Source organism: Bos indicus, chromosome 18, assembly GCF_029378745.1.
Source record: "Bos indicus isolate NIAB-ARS_2022 breed Sahiwal x Tharparkar chromosome 18, NIAB-ARS_B.indTharparkar_mat_pri_1.0, whole genome shotgun sequence".
NCBI lineage: Eukaryota > Metazoa > Chordata > Mammalia > Artiodactyla > Bovidae > Bos > Bos indicus.
The window spans coordinates 10,535,959-10,551,219 of record NC_091777.1 but is presented as its reverse complement, the minus strand read 5'-3'; the positions used below and the strand labels follow the sequence as shown (position 1 = coordinate 10,551,219).

The following is a 15,261-nucleotide window of genomic DNA, read 5'->3' as shown; positions in this document are numbered from 1 at the left end:
GATTTGGGAGAATGGCATTGAAATATGTATAGTATCATATATGAAACGAGTCGCCAGTCCAGGTTCGATGCACGATACTGGATGCTTGGGGCTGGTGCACTGGGACGACTCAGAGGGATGGTATGGGCGGGGAAGGAGGGAGGAGGGTTCAGGATGGGGAACACATGTATACCTGTGGTGGATTCATTTCGATATATGGCAAAACCAATACAATATTGTAAAGTTAAAAAATAAAATTAAATTAAAAAAAAAAAACATACTTAGGAGTTTTGAGAGCACTGAAACTGTGCTAGGCAGCAGTCAAACATTCAGGTGATCAAAGAATCTCTGTTCTCGAGACATTTACTGTCTATGCCAGTGGTGCCCACTAGAACTTTCTGTGATGGTGGGAACAGTCTACCTGTACCCTGGTCGGTAAAGTAGCCACTAGCCACACGGGGCTCCTGATCACTTGAGATTCGTCTGGTCTGATGGAGAAACTGATCTTTACATTTTAATTTCAAGAATGTCAATTAAAACTTAAATAACCGTCTGAGACTAGCTGTTATTGCATCAGGTCTAGACCAAGTGGAAGAGGACATTCGTTAAAGAGAGAGACAAGCATGTAAAGGAGTGTGTGGCCAGTGCCCAGTGAGGCTGCAGGTAAGAGCAGTCAAGGACTACAGGAGCAAGAGGTTGTGCAAGACCCGGGGGCGGAGCCCGGCTTCCCAGAGAGGTGGGCAGGTCTGACCCAGACTCCCAGGAGGAGCTACAGTGAAGAAAACAGAAGGGTGAGGAGAAGGCATTTTTAAATCAAAAACATGGAAGGGAAAATGCACAGGACCCCATAGGGAAACCCAGCGCTCGTCCTGGGGCAGATGGGCTTGCAGAAGTCAAGGGTGACTGCCAGGGGACAGGCCATGGGACGATGTCCTGCTGGGAACAAGGGATCCCAGGATGGGGGCAGATCTGGGTGGCTGATGATGCAGAGCACCCCCAAGTGGGTTGGCATCTTCCTGTGTGAAGAGCCAAGAGGCTCTTTTATGGAAGGGAGCCTGGCCTGCAGGGTTTGACAGGGTGGCCCTGGAACTCGGAGAAAGGCCAGGACCAGGGGGCACGTGCAGCGGGACATAAGTGGGCCAGGAACAACACTCCTAAGTGGGGCAGCTGCCACCAGCTCCCTCTGACAGTCACGAGTGGTCTGACTGATCGTCCATGTATGGAAACTGGGCCCCCGATTTCCAGAATTTCTGATTTTCAGAAAGGCTGGAAATGGGAATAAAAAAAAAAAAAAAGGAATACAAAGTTGAAGTATTTTGATATGGCAACTAATATGAAAACACCCTGGGCCAAACCAAAGAGCCGGCGTGTAGGCTGACTCAGCCCATGGGTACCTGTCTGTGACACGTGACCTGGAAGATGGGGAGATCCCTACAGGGATGGCCTCTCAGGACAAGAGCCGAGCCTGAAGGGAGAGGCAGGCTCCAGAGCACACACTGGCACAGGCAGCGCAGGGCCTGAGAAAGGGGTAAATTGAAGCCACTGGACTCTGTGACAAGGAGAGCATCAGTCATCTCAGTCACCTCCCTCCCATCTCCCCTCACTCAGAGCGGAAAAGTGAGGCAGGCGGAGCCCAGTCACAGGGGCCTCAAGAGCAAGTGGCGGGTGAGCAAACAGCCATCAAGCTGAATGAATGCAAATGACCTCAAAGGACATGATTTTTTCGGTGTGTGCTTTCTGGGGTCACATAACATGTCACTCCCTTGACCCATTTTCCCCATCCAGCCACGGGTCGATATCCCATTGCCGCTCCCACGATATGGAAGGGGTCATTGATGGAAGCCCCACGTCTTCCCGCGTGTGAAAGCCATGTTCGATTCTCGTGAAAGGGAAGTGGTGTGTCTTTCCGCTCACCTCCCGGTCCAGCAGTGCAGGTGACACAACGGTGACAATGTCTCCTTTCTCGGGATCGATGTAGAACATGTTGGGAGACGGCTTGTCAGGCGTCTGCTGACGGATATTGTACCGCAGGAGGGCATTATCCGTGGCTGGGTCATCCGCATCAAAGGCTGTCATCCGCATCACCGTGGTCCCTGCGGGGGTGAGACAGAGAGCATGTGATGGTCACCCGGGGGACAGTGATGGGCCAAGCCCGTCCCCCACCTGGGTGATGGCTGTAGAGTGATGTGTCAATCACTTTCCAGATTATGAAAAGCAAAGCCTTTCCCTGGCTCCCTTAGGTTTTAGCTTCCCTTACCCCCTCCCTCTCTCCTCCATCACGTTAAAAGACCTGAAATATAGAAAAGAAATGTTTGCTGTTCAGCAGATTGACAGCTTAATTTTTCCTTCTGCTGATATGCTGTTTATTTCCATGGGTTTTCATCCCATTGTGGATGTGGCTCTGTGACAATGGCCTTCATTCTAAAAGCTCTTATCGAATGCCTACCACGTGGGGGAGGGGACCCTGGGCCGGGTGCTGGGGAAATAGAGGTGCAAAAAGTCACATTCCCTGGGGTCTGGCAGGTCAGCGATAAGCAGCAGAGAGAGCATATGAAAATATTAACGCACTGGCGGTGCACTGAGAGAGGGTGATGTGAATACGGAAGAGAACAGCCTCGTCTAACCAGGGGCTCGGGAGAGGTCCCTGGTACAGGGCCCAAGGGTGCGTAGGTGTAAGGGAGGGGCGGGGGAGGGCCTCAAAGGGAAAGGCATCCCAGTTACTTCTGATTAAAGGGAACCGGGAACAGACAAGACTTGAGCACCTCTGTGCACAGGCGCGACGACTTGGGTGTTGACAGGTGTTTTTGTGGGGATGTTAGGGCGAGTCTGAGAAAAGCTGGGAAACGACCTAAACGTCCAACAACAGGGGAATTGCTAAAATGATGGCATCCCCACACTAGGGAATGTTTTGCAGCACTCAGAAAAGGTTTGTAGATCTAATGTGTTCTAAGACGAGGGGCTCTCCAAAACTGAAAAATATCAGGTTGGGGAATGTCACCCACAGTAGGCAATTCATGGGGTCGCAAAGAGTCAGACACGACTGAGCGACTGAACTGACTGACTGACTGGCCCACGGTATACCATCATTTCTGTGAGCCTATTAACATGCGGAAAATTCCACAAACTTTATGCATGTATTTTTTCAGGTACAGTTTATGTCCATAAACGGATAGAGGAAGGTCTATAGGGGTGGACTTCACACTGATTTTGGTGGCTAAACTTGGGCAAGGGGAGAGGGTACTGGGAATAATGGTGACGGGAGAAGATGATAGCCCAATCTCTAATGTTTTGATCATTTTTACAAGGTGGATGTAGTCTTGAGATTAAAATTTAATTTAAAGGGATCATGGTTATAAACACCAGTAGAAGCACAGACTAGAACAGAATCAGGCACATTTGCCGGCTGTCCTGACAGCTGTGAGCCTGGGTGACCTGCTCAACCACAGATCTTCACTGTAGTTTACGCTCCTGTGAATACAGGCCCCACGTCCCGATTCTGAATCCTCTGGGTGCACAGCATGGGGGCAACCTGGTGTGAGGCTAAAGCAGTAGCTATGGTTCCCAGCAGGAATATCCAGGAATATCCTAGCTTAACGGAAACACAGAGTCCCTCCAGCTCGGCTACCATCCTGGTGTTCCTTTCCCTTTTATAACAGTGCTTCTTGAACAGTGAAAGCCAGTTTATTCTTTCCCACAATTGGAATCAGATTACTAACCATCAGGTCTGAATGATCAGGCAAAGCATCTGAGTATTCTAAGGTGGGGTCAGTTAGTTCCACAGTCTCAGCTGATTTCACCAACACTGCCTTAGGCCAGATGCCTCCGGACATGTCTGCTACTCTAGGTGTAGCTCTGCCCTTTGCTTCTCTGTGAAATTGTCACAGGGCAGGCCTCAGGGTCCAGGGTAAGAACAGCAAGTTCTTGGCATGTGCAGCAGCCTGCTCCCTGGCCCCTTGCCTTTGGGAGATGGCAGCAAGCCATTTGATTGCTGTGTTCTATTTCCCACTGAGACGCTCTGTGGGATCAGGGTTCTGTCTCCGCCCAGTGGGCCAGGCAGCCACTGCCAGTCTGTCAGCGTGAGTGTGAAGGGTACACTCAGTTGCCTTCATGGTCTAGGAAAACAGGCCTACTTGGGGGTCTCTGCCAGAAATCAGAGGCAGCTTCCAGGCCCACATCTTACCCTGGGCTGAGCTCACTGCGCTCTGAGTGGGCAAGGCCTGGAAGGACTGTGGACGCCACAAGAAACAGTCTCCAGTCACGTACGTGTGACCGGCTGCCTTGTACTTTGTCAGTGTCTAATGAATGCTTGACTGCTGGAATCCGTGCCCTATTTAATTTGCCATTAATTGAAGTTAGAGATGAACAAGCAAAAGAAAGCATAGAAAAATGAAGTCATCACAGTTTGGGACTGTCACAGTTTGTTTCTGGCTTCATAAGAAGGGGGGAAAAAATCACCTCTCAGGTTGATGAATTTTTAGTTTCTACCAGGCCATTCATTAGTCATGTCATTTTTCATTGTTAGTTTTTACAGATTTGATAACATGGTATATGATAGATGGGTTCATATGACATGGATTCTATCCCTGGGTTGGGAAGATGCCTTGGAGGAGGAAATAGCAACCTGCTCCAGTATTCTTGCCAGGAAAATCCCATGGACAGAGGAGCCTGGTGGGCTACAGTCCAGAGGGTCACAAAGAGTTGGACAAGACTGAGCATACACACACAGCACGGTATGATAAAAAGCTATTCTGGAATATTCCCAAGGACATATAGAAGATGCTTTTTGTTTTAATGGATTATTAGGGAGCAAGTGACCTGATATTAAGCCATGCCTTGCTCTTTGCCCAGCATGAGCGCACATGTGGGTCCACTTCTGAGGCCCGCCTCTGTGGGGCGTGAGCGCGCGTCTGGGTTCACTTCTGAGGCCCGCCTCTGTGGGGCGTGAGCGCGCGTCTGGGTTCACTTCTGAGGCCCGCCTCTGTGGGGCGTGAGTGCGCGTCTGGGTTCACTTCTGAGGCCCGCCTCTGTGGGGCGTGAGCGCGTGTCTGGGTTCACTTCTGAGGCCCGCCTCTGGGGCGTGAGCGCCACTTATGGCATCTGCATGGGTCTGTAGCTCTGAAGGAAGCAGCCTGACCTAGGTTCAGTCATAGCTGACTGTGTGAACTCAGGCAAGCCAGCCAGCCTTCCGTGAGCCTCAGTTTCCCCATGCGCCTGCTCCTGACATGAGGACATCAGTAACACTCCTCTCTCTGGTCACTGTATGGAGGGCAACACATGACATAGCTCGGTGCCTGGTAGGTCAGTGTTCAGAGGCCGATTCCTTTATCATCGTCCTGGCCTGGGCTCTGAGCCCATCACGGTGGTGCAGGCAATGGCCTCAGATGGACGCAGGAGCTCAGAGTCGAGTTGTCCATGGAAACTGGCCCCTGGCATGGCAGGAGTCTGGGCACCCGTCTGCTCCGAGTTACCCTGCCTCGCCCTCCCCCTCCTGTAGCTCCCTGCGGCTCCTCTCCCCAGCCTGGCTTTTAAAAGTGCTTTGCTGAAACCCTCTGGGGAGTTCAGGGCTTCTTGGGGCATGAGCTCCAAACTCTGATGGAACCATCTGTTTGGCCTCATTGTGCATCGGGTGCATGAACTTGTACTAACACTGCCACCTTGTCCGCAGTTTTAGCTTGTGGATTTGGGTTTGTACTGTGGAGATCACAAATCTCTATGAACACAAACACATGCGTGTGTACACACACTGACACACCTACACACACACATTCGGCAGCTTCCAACGCTTCTCCGTGCGGTACTCTAATCCTCCTCTAGGATCAGGGCTCTATCCTGAGTCCCGACTTGATGGGCCCATCATCCTGCCCTTGCCTACTCCTCCCCAGGGATGGGATGGTGATTTTAGTACTTCCAGGTTCTGCAATGGCTGGAAAAGCCTCGTAAACCAGCATTTCCTAGATTGTTTCCAAGAGACCCTAGTTCTGTGGGCTCAGTGGAGAAACCCATTTGGGAAATATGCAGGAAGCACAGTTGAACAGGTTTGCCTCCTGAAGGATTCCTAGCATCCTTAATAAGCAAATGCATATTGTGAATCTCCAAGAGAGAACAGAATTTGTAGCATTTCCCAAACTTCTCTGTTGATGGAAACTCTTCATTTTAAGAACATCTTTATGTGATGGATCACATTGTCCTAAATCTAGCTTGTGGGGGACACAGACTGTGTTCTGTTCATATTTATAAGCTTGGTAGCTGACACTCAATAGGTCCTCCATCAATGTCCATTGGGTAGAATTGTAGCTTTGACTTATTCCACAGTGACTGAAGTCACGGATAGCTCGTTGGTGAGAGGAATGGACAGCACTGCCTGGACATTTTTCATAACCAGGTGTGCTTCTCACTGCCTCTGAGCTGTTTCCCCTCTAGAGGCCCTTATTGGACCTGGATTCAATAGACACATGCCAGTTCCAGGTTCAGGGCTGGTGGCCAGCTGGTGGGTGCCAGGACAGTTGTTTCAGTGTGTGTGGATGGCCCCGGTGCCTCAACCTTGCCCAGGCCCCAGTCCTGGACTCGGAGAAGCGCTCGTTCATTTCTACCGTCTCAGGGCTTCTCATCCGTGCTCATCTTGTGCCTGTGAGTGCTTCCCGATGGCAGAGATGTGATAATTATACGATAGACACACATGCTGGTCCTCCACGTGGTACATTTCTGTCTTCTCCCCCATCACAATATTCTCCCGAGTGTCAAAATAAATGATAATCACTCCGTCACTCCCAGAGCCAGATGAACTAGCAGCGGTCCCTCCAAAGCAGAATAGGAGAATTTCAAGCTGTGCTGGCTGAAAGCCTCAAGTCAGGCCATCATTTCCTTTTGTCGAAGGACATGGCTGCCAATGCGACAGGCTGATAAACTATTAGGAGGGTTTTGTCTTGGCCAAAATCCCCTTCTTCTTGGCTGTATTTCTCTGATTAAAGATAGGTGCTGCCTGGTATCATGACCTTGAAGCTGGTATTTGAAGTTTGGCTTCCTTGTGATTTCAGGCACAGTCATACCGTTGAGAAGCAGAGCACAGATCTGAGGGTAAGGGGCTGTTTTCAATCTCCAGGAAAGGTCAGCCAGCCTCAAGAGTGGGAGACTGAAAGACAGCTCGCTCTGTCTGTCTCACAGGTGACAACATCCTTCTGTTCTTGACATTTGCTTGCCTTCATCCCTGAACATTTCCTTCATATGATCAAAAGTGTCAGACTCTTTTTTCTTTTAAGAAAAAAAATACAAAACCAATATTCCTATAAGTGAATAATATATGGAGACATGGACATTCAGGTCTGTATTTGGCACAGGACTTCTGATAGCACAGCTGAAGCAACTGTGTGCTTTCCAGGGATGCAAAATTTAAAAACTGATGTGATCAGAGATGGCAGGCATCACTAAGTGTCAGAAGGGAAGCCCTTGGACTCTTGGCACCTTGACTTGTTCAGCCAGGTAAGAAGGTCACAGATGTATTGTGGGGGGCACATCTAGTCAGACTGATGCTGATTGGAAACTGATTTCTGTTGAAACCCTTCAGGATGAAGGGGTTCTGGGCATCCTGATACCAAATGCCCAGCAAGCATTCTAGACATGGGATGACAAGCAGGCCAGTGTGCAGGAGGCTGAGAGCATTCCAGGACAGCCCTGGGCAAACCAGAATGGAAGTGTCACCCTACCGGCCAAGTTCTGCTTCCAGATACAGGCATATCTCATGGTCATGACTGTGAGAGCACAAACATGCAGATTGCTCCACTGTGATTTCAGTGGCCCAGAACGTCCAATTCCCCACCTGTCAACCAGCCTGGAACTACTTTCTGACTACACATGTGGATGCAGCCCAGCTTTCTCCTAATAGTCCTTAATAGCGAGGAGAGAACCAGGTGAGCCAATGCAGGCAGAATAGTGTTAAGAGGGACCACTGAGGATGTGGCCTGTCTACTATCAAATCCTACCCCACCAAGAACCATCTAGGCATCCCTGGGCAAATTCCTTTACATCACGAATCCTCAACTTTCTCACTCTCAAAAGAGCATCTCCCTTCACTGGCTGTTGTGGGCATCGAACAAAATAATGCAGTGTTTCTCAGCCTTTATTTTTTCATGTCAATCCACAGAGAATATTTTCAAATATGTTTTTTTCCTACAAGCCATCTCCTGCCATAGATATTTATGTATATATGATGGCCCTTTGAGGACCACAAACCATTGTAATAGCTCATGTTTTTAATACCCTCCCCCTCCAAGTACCAATTTTCTCCCTCTTGGAGGTTACACTGACCCCAAAAGGAATGAATAAATTGAGGAATATAAAGTCCAATGGCTGGGCAATGGTAAACACTCAAGAGATATAAGTTTTATTGATATTCATATTCACTGCTGCAACTTGCAACTCAGTTCTGGGGACCTCGTTGCTGTGTGTGATGGTGACGAGTCAAATGTCTGGGGGGACCCAACCACCCAGTGCAGTTCTCGCTGTGGCATTCATGCTCAGCATCTCAGATGCGGGGATTAATTAAAATCTCATAAGGAAACCATCCCTTTCTTCCCTTAGATAGCCTAGAAACGTCTGTCGAGCTCATGCATGCATGAACCAGCTTCCTCTGGTCTTGTCAATGTTTCCATGTACATGGGAATTAACAGGGAAACTGTCTAGATTAGTTGACAAAAGATACCAAACCAATCTGAGAGGTATCCGGAGGCAGCAGCACTCTGCGGTGCGTGCATTCCTGAAAAAGCACCCGAGGAATGAATCGTAAATAATGTCTTACTTTCCCATTGACCTACATTAGCACTTCAGACCTGCTTTATCTTCATTTGAGGGGATGTCCAATTGCAAGCTGCTCCTCATAATTCACTTTAAGTTTCTCTGCTTATCTCCAAAGTACTCTACTAGCAGAGCGGGGTGGGAGGAGGAGGGGGCGGTCTGCTGTGGGTGAGGAAACTCCTAAAGAAAGTGCTTCCCGACACTCAGGGGAAGAGAGGCTTTGACCCTGACTCTGGGGAGGAGGGAGGGAGGGAGCAAGTTAGATTTAAGGCCAAGCCCGGTGAGGTTTAACTTTGTCATTGCTCCTTGTGGGGCGGGGGGTGGGGGTGCTGCCCCTCTGCCCCCTAATTGTCCAGGGACAGTCACTCATCAGCACATTTGCATGTTGTGGCCAGGCTGTGCATTAGACTCGTAAGAGTTCTTGATGATGTGAGTTTAGATAAAGATGCCAATGACCTTTGGCTTCTCTCTGACGGCAGCCCAGACCCATTGGCCCCAAGGGTATGACTCTCCGGCCCCATTCCCAGAGTAGGGTCATGGAATTATATTATATTTCACCCAGAGCAGACCCCACAGACTGATGGCTTCAGCAGCCATTTTAGACCACGAGGTGGCCCTTCAAATAAAAGACATATGATAGAAAGGCAGACCACAAAGAATTTGAGTCTCTGATGACATGGAGTTTGAAGGAAAGCTTGGACTTCCTGCCTTTGGCTTTGTTTACATGAACAAAAAATAAATAAAAGGTAAAAGCCCATATTGTTTGAGCCATTGTTATTTTGAGTTTGTTATTTCACGCAGTCACAACTAATGCTCTCTGAAAAAGGAGAAGGTAAAGATTGAAGAAAATAAATAAATGCACTTTATTAAGTAGTGTTACTCTAGAAAGTAAATTTAAGTAAAATTTGTCGCTTTAGCCTAGAGCTAGAGGGCAGTAATTTAGTCAAAAGTGGAAACAACTAGTCACAATTTCTCAGGTATTTTCAAATATTCAAGCTGACTTCCACTTACTTAAATCATCTTGAATCCAGAGATAATCTTTCTATCAGGTGGTAAGACTGTCCTATTAGTGGCCCCCATCAAGCCACACTTCCACATAGCTGTGTATGGTTCCTTCCACCTGGACTGTGGGTTTAGCCACCTGACATTCCCTGGCCAATGGGACACATGGATACAAACAGAGGTTTGGAAGTGCCTATTCACTGGAGCTTGTCCTAGAACCCAGTCGCCATCTAAAGGTATCTGGGCTCTCCTGCTGGAGGCGGCCACATATCTGGGAAGTGATGCTCCCTGGCTGATACCCCTAAATACCCATCACACGTGAAAGCTGAGGCCATCTTAGACCATTCAGCTCCAACTGAACTCCCGCACGACAGCAGCCATGTGACCAACCCCAGGCAGAACGAACAAGAGAAATGCCCCACTGAACCCATCCCGACTTACAGAATCATGAACACATAAATGACTGTTGTTTTAAGTCACTAAGTTTTGATGTGTATCATTATACAGCAATAGATAACAGGTATAGGATTATAAGTGGATTATTTTCACATAGAAGCTAGAAAATACTGCCAAAAAAAAAAAAATAGTGTGGAAGTTGCCATTTTTATTAACCAGATAGCACAATACATTCAATGGATTGGACCAGAATCAAAAGAGACAGGTGCAGGCAAAAAATAAGATGAGAAGAAAATGCAACCTGCTTCCCAAATGTTGGGCTTTTGGGGCTACCAATGACGTCACCATAAATCACTGCACCATGCTGATTACTAAGTGTGGAGGTTATCTAATGAGTATTCTCTGGAGAAGCACTGAATCAAACCAGCACAAAGTACATACTTTCCATGCAGGTTTGAGATGAGTGAGTACCTTCAATTAGGAAGACAACTCTGTTCTTAAAAGTGAGAACGCCTTCAATATTGAGATGGTCGCCCGCTTCCTATAATAGCAGCCAGGAGTGCCTCTGTGCAGCTGCAATTACCGCAGGCTTGATTTGAAATGCGATCAACTTCTGCTCTCAGATTTGCTCTCCCTCCCAGGAGCTAGTCGGTTTTTTAAATACAAATTGACAGTCAAATATGTAATAAGTTATGACAAGTTGAGCAATGGTTGTCTCCCATCTGTTTTCAAAGGTTGTTTATTTTTATAGCGATAAAAAGATGGTGGCGACAGAGCCACCTTATGATTATTTCAATTCTTGGTTGCGCCTGCTAATCGTTCAATCTCTTGGCGCCTCTGCCCTGCTTCTCTGGTGAGCTGTTGTTTGAGCTGCAGCAGGCCAGATGTTGGGAAAAATAACTGTTTTTGAGATAGAAGGTAACACATGGTAAAACTAGGGTCCCTCCTGCCAGGATTCACTTTATTGCCCTAATTCCTTCATTTCATCCAGCATTTGAAGGTAATGTTTTTCTCAAAACCTATTAAAAAATTCTATTTAATCTTTTTATCTCTAATTCCTTTTCTATGCAGCTCTTTCAAAAGGGTCCAGGAAACGCTGTTGAATTAACTGATTTTGCCTAAAATACTTCAAAAAAGCAATTTTAAGTGGAATATCTATCTTTAGCATTCCACGGTAATAAAAAGAAATCTTTGTATAGGATTAGTAGGAAGTAGCTGAAATTGTCAAATGGGAAAATATTTTTTCCCATAAAACTCAAGGGAAAGACAAGAGGAAGTTATGTAGTTTTTGTTTGTTTGTTGCTAAACCAATTTAAGAGATATTTAGAAAGTAATTCTAGTTCTCCCTAGAGCAGTGGTTTTCATTGGGGTTGATTCTATCCCTCAGCTGACCCTGGGCAATGTCTGGAGACATTTTGGGGTTGTCACAATATTGGAATCTAGGGGCAGAGGCCAGGACTGCTGCTAGACACTGCACAAGGCATGGAACAGCCCCACCGCACAGAATCAAGCAGTCCTAAACGTCAGTAGTGCTGAGGCTGGGAAATGCCATCTCAGAGTCATGTACACCCTTGTATCTAAGAGTAACGGCACTTTTAAAATCCCGCACCCACAGTATGGAAATAACCAGCCTCTCTTTTGGAAGAACTCTCTCTTACTGACGTGAAGCTCACTGAGCACAGTTATACTGTCTCTTCTGTATTTATTCCCCTCACAATGGCTCAAATATTAGCACCGCCGAATATGCAGATATACATGGTATATAATGTTGAAGAACATGCTAATACTAGATGCAAACAAGTCTGTATAGAATGTATAAGTGACAAGGTCGTACTGTATAGCACAGGGCACTGTGGTCAGTATCCAGTGATAAAGCACAGCAGGAAAGAATCTGAAAAATAATGCATATATGCTCATAACCGAGCCACTTTGCTGTACAGCACAAACTAATACAACATAGCAAATCAACTATGCTTCAGTAAATGAAAAAAGTACATGCCAACACTAACATCATTTAGTTTTTCTGCTTAAATTTCTTGAGAAAAGCATGAAAAGCTTCAGATACCAGGATAATGCTTTGTACATAGTTAAGAGTTTTGTAAACATTTTTTTGAATGCATGAGTGAATCAATAAATGAATAAGGTGAATGAATGAATAAAGAATGAATATTTTTATTTCTTATCGTCTTTCTTCTATTACAGCTTGAGGTAATGATGAAGGTATAAGCAGAAACAGGTAAATAATTCATGCCTGACTTGCCCTAAATATTAATTCGTAGGTAAAGTCTGAAAATTGGCCTGTTTTCCTTATTTATATCTATTTAAAGGGCAAAGGCGAGGCAGTTTTGTTGTTTACAAACACAGACTATGTATTAGGCTGGTGTAGACTGAGAAAATAAATTTCAAGCCGAAATTTTACTGGCTTAACACATGGTTTAACACGTTGCTCAGAGTCAGTCCATTTGGAGGGCTCCCTTTCAGGCGGTTCGTTCCCAGTTGTGACATAGGGACCTAAACTCTGGGATCTGGTAGTCTTGCCACTGGGGCACATGGTTTCACGGCTGTTGTGGGAAGAGCAGAGGCTGCAAAGCCATGTGCAGGCTCAGGAAGTACTTCAGCCAGAAACGGTGTGGGTCACCCCAACTGCCTGCCGTCTATGGCCAGACCTGGGTCTAAGGCAAGTTCAAGAGCAGCCCATGTGATTGGCCAGGGCACTGTGTTCAGAAGGGCCCTGTGCTTGTTTTGATACTCTGCTGTCACCTTCTTGACATTCTTAATAATTGTTGAACACGGGGGGGGGGGGGGCCACATATTCACTCTGCAAACTATGCAGCTTGTTCTGGTTAAGAGCGAGGAGCCAGACCTGAGAGAGGCCGGGGAAATGTACAAGGGGGCACCGAGACCTCCCAGGGGACAGTGGGCATCTCGTCAGAGATCTTGCCAGTCAAGCCACAACAAGAACCCCTTTGTCTCCATCACTAGGGCTCCAGTGGTCACTGCTCCCAGAACTCGTAGCCTCCCCAACAGAGTCATCCCTATTATGTGAGAAGCATCACAAAGTCTACACAGGGTCTTTTCTGACTCCTGACCTGCTCTGTGCTGGCTCCCACCTCCCAAGCTCTGGGATCCCTGCCCCAGGACACCTGTGTGAGCTCCACACTCTATTTGTCTCCCGGCTCACAGCTCTAGAGCTCACCTCAGACACCCCCAAGCTGCTGTCTTCCTGGCCTCTGCCTTGATTTGCTGGGTCCTGGGCTGCCTTCTTTTTTTTTTTTTAAATAAGATACTTATGCTTAGTTTTCTCTCCTGACAACCTGGGTCCCCCCAGATGAGGTCACACACCAGTATGACATTAAAGAAATATGAGAATCGTACATTGTAAGCTGGCTGCTCATCTGAATCACCTGGGAAGATTTAAAAATACTCTTGATGCTTGAAACTCACTGTTAGAAATCCTAAATCTAGTGACTGGGCATAGAGTCGGAAGAAAGCAATCCTGGCAATAGACGGGGCCAGACAGATGGGGACTCTGACATTCTACTTAATGGCCACGTGATCTGGGTGATATGTGCAAGTTTTCACAACCTCAGTGTCCTCAGCTGTTAGCTAAGCAGACACCTGCCACTATTTAAAGTTGGTTCAAAGATCCATGTAAAATAGAGGAGGCCCTATGAGGCAGCCTGTGCAGTTATTCTACAGGGAGGAAAAGGAATGTGTGGACTTAGTGTGTGCCAGGAATAGTCCCCACACAGCCCTGCCAGAGTAATTAGGTCCTTTCCGTTTGAAGAAGGAGAAGCAGAGACTCCAAGAAGTCAGACACCCTGCCCAGGATCGCCAAACACAAGCACTGAGCAGGTCCTCAGGAGGAGACACAGAGGACCTTTCCCGCTGGTTCCCACCACTGCCCAGACTGTTAAGAGCACTGCAGTCAGTGCTGTATCTATCATTAGCCCCATGTTACAGGGAGGGAAGCTGACGTGGGTGAAGGTGGAATCGAAGGCCCTCAGTGGCCGAGCCATGATGCCTTCAGCACAGGTCACGGCCCTTAGACACTTCAAATTACATTTTGCACATGGAATAATTAATTTTCAAGAACTCTTGCTGCAGACTGGTTACATAACACTCTGGGGGTATTTTTGAGCCATGTCGAGAGCTCAAAGGATTAGTAGGGCCAGCTTCACTCCCGAGTTGGAGTGAAGACTAGATTGATGACCCCAGAACTGCCCCTGTTATTTACCCTGTTAGGTAAATAACCTGCCTGAAGTCACAGGCATGATTCATGAGGAGGCTTGGGAAGTTTGGCACTGTGGGGGAGGGGGTGCTGGTGGTTACTGCAGTAACAAGATAAAAATGAGGCAGGATGTAGAAATACGGCACATCCAAGATGCGAGACTCTGACTTCAATGGGGAGAAAGTGCCCGCAAATTGCTGTTGGAGCTGTAATGTTGCTGATTTTGCAAACATGTGTTCTTCAACTTGATAAGTAAATACATATTGGGTAGCATGGTGATGTCGCAAGCTGTTGTTTTATGGCTGGGAAGTCAGCTGCCTGTGATTGATGCAGCAATGAAAGTATTTATAAAATAACACCAAATTAGAAGGAGTCCTTTTATAAGCCTGGGGAAATGGATCTTTTATGAAGAATACAACTTGATGAAGGAGTTTGATCAGGGTCACACGAATCTGAAATTAAACATGCTTGACATTGAAATCTAAGAGGGACCCCTCTGGATGTGCAGGCTCTCTGCCTGGGAGGAGGGTGGTGAAGCTTCTCCCTGACTATCCTGCCACAAGGAGGGTCATTTCCAGTTGCCATGCTGTTTCTCTCCAGGGTGATGTCACTTCTGAGAGCTGTATTACCTTTTGCAAGCCATCGGGACACCACTCGGAGTAACTAAGACACCACATACAACTGAGTGATACATACGGATTCGCCCTTGTCTCACATGGGACCAAGCAGCGTCAGGCACGTAGTAGATGCTCAGTGAATATTTGGTTATGGAATAAATGGAGAAGAGAGCCAACGGTGTCTGGCTCACTCTGTATGAATATTTTCTCATTTCACTTATGTTTTTAAATCGTCTCTCCTGTGTGTGT

At 47.2% G+C, this 15,261-nt stretch overlaps 1 protein-coding gene across 2 annotated transcripts in view; it reads right to left on the bottom strand.

Moving 5' to 3' along the window:
- Nucleotides 1-15,261, bottom strand: part of CDH13 (cadherin 13) — a 1,011,953-nt gene that overhangs the window by 224,275 nt on the left and 772,417 nt on the right. For both annotated transcript variants that reach the window (XM_019978955.2, XM_070770373.1), the window contains one exon: nucleotides 1,894-2,072. In XM_019978955.2, the coding sequence (XP_019834514.1) occupies nucleotides 1,894-2,072 (179 nt within the window). The remainder of the gene's footprint in view (nucleotides 1-1,893; nucleotides 2,073-15,261) is intronic.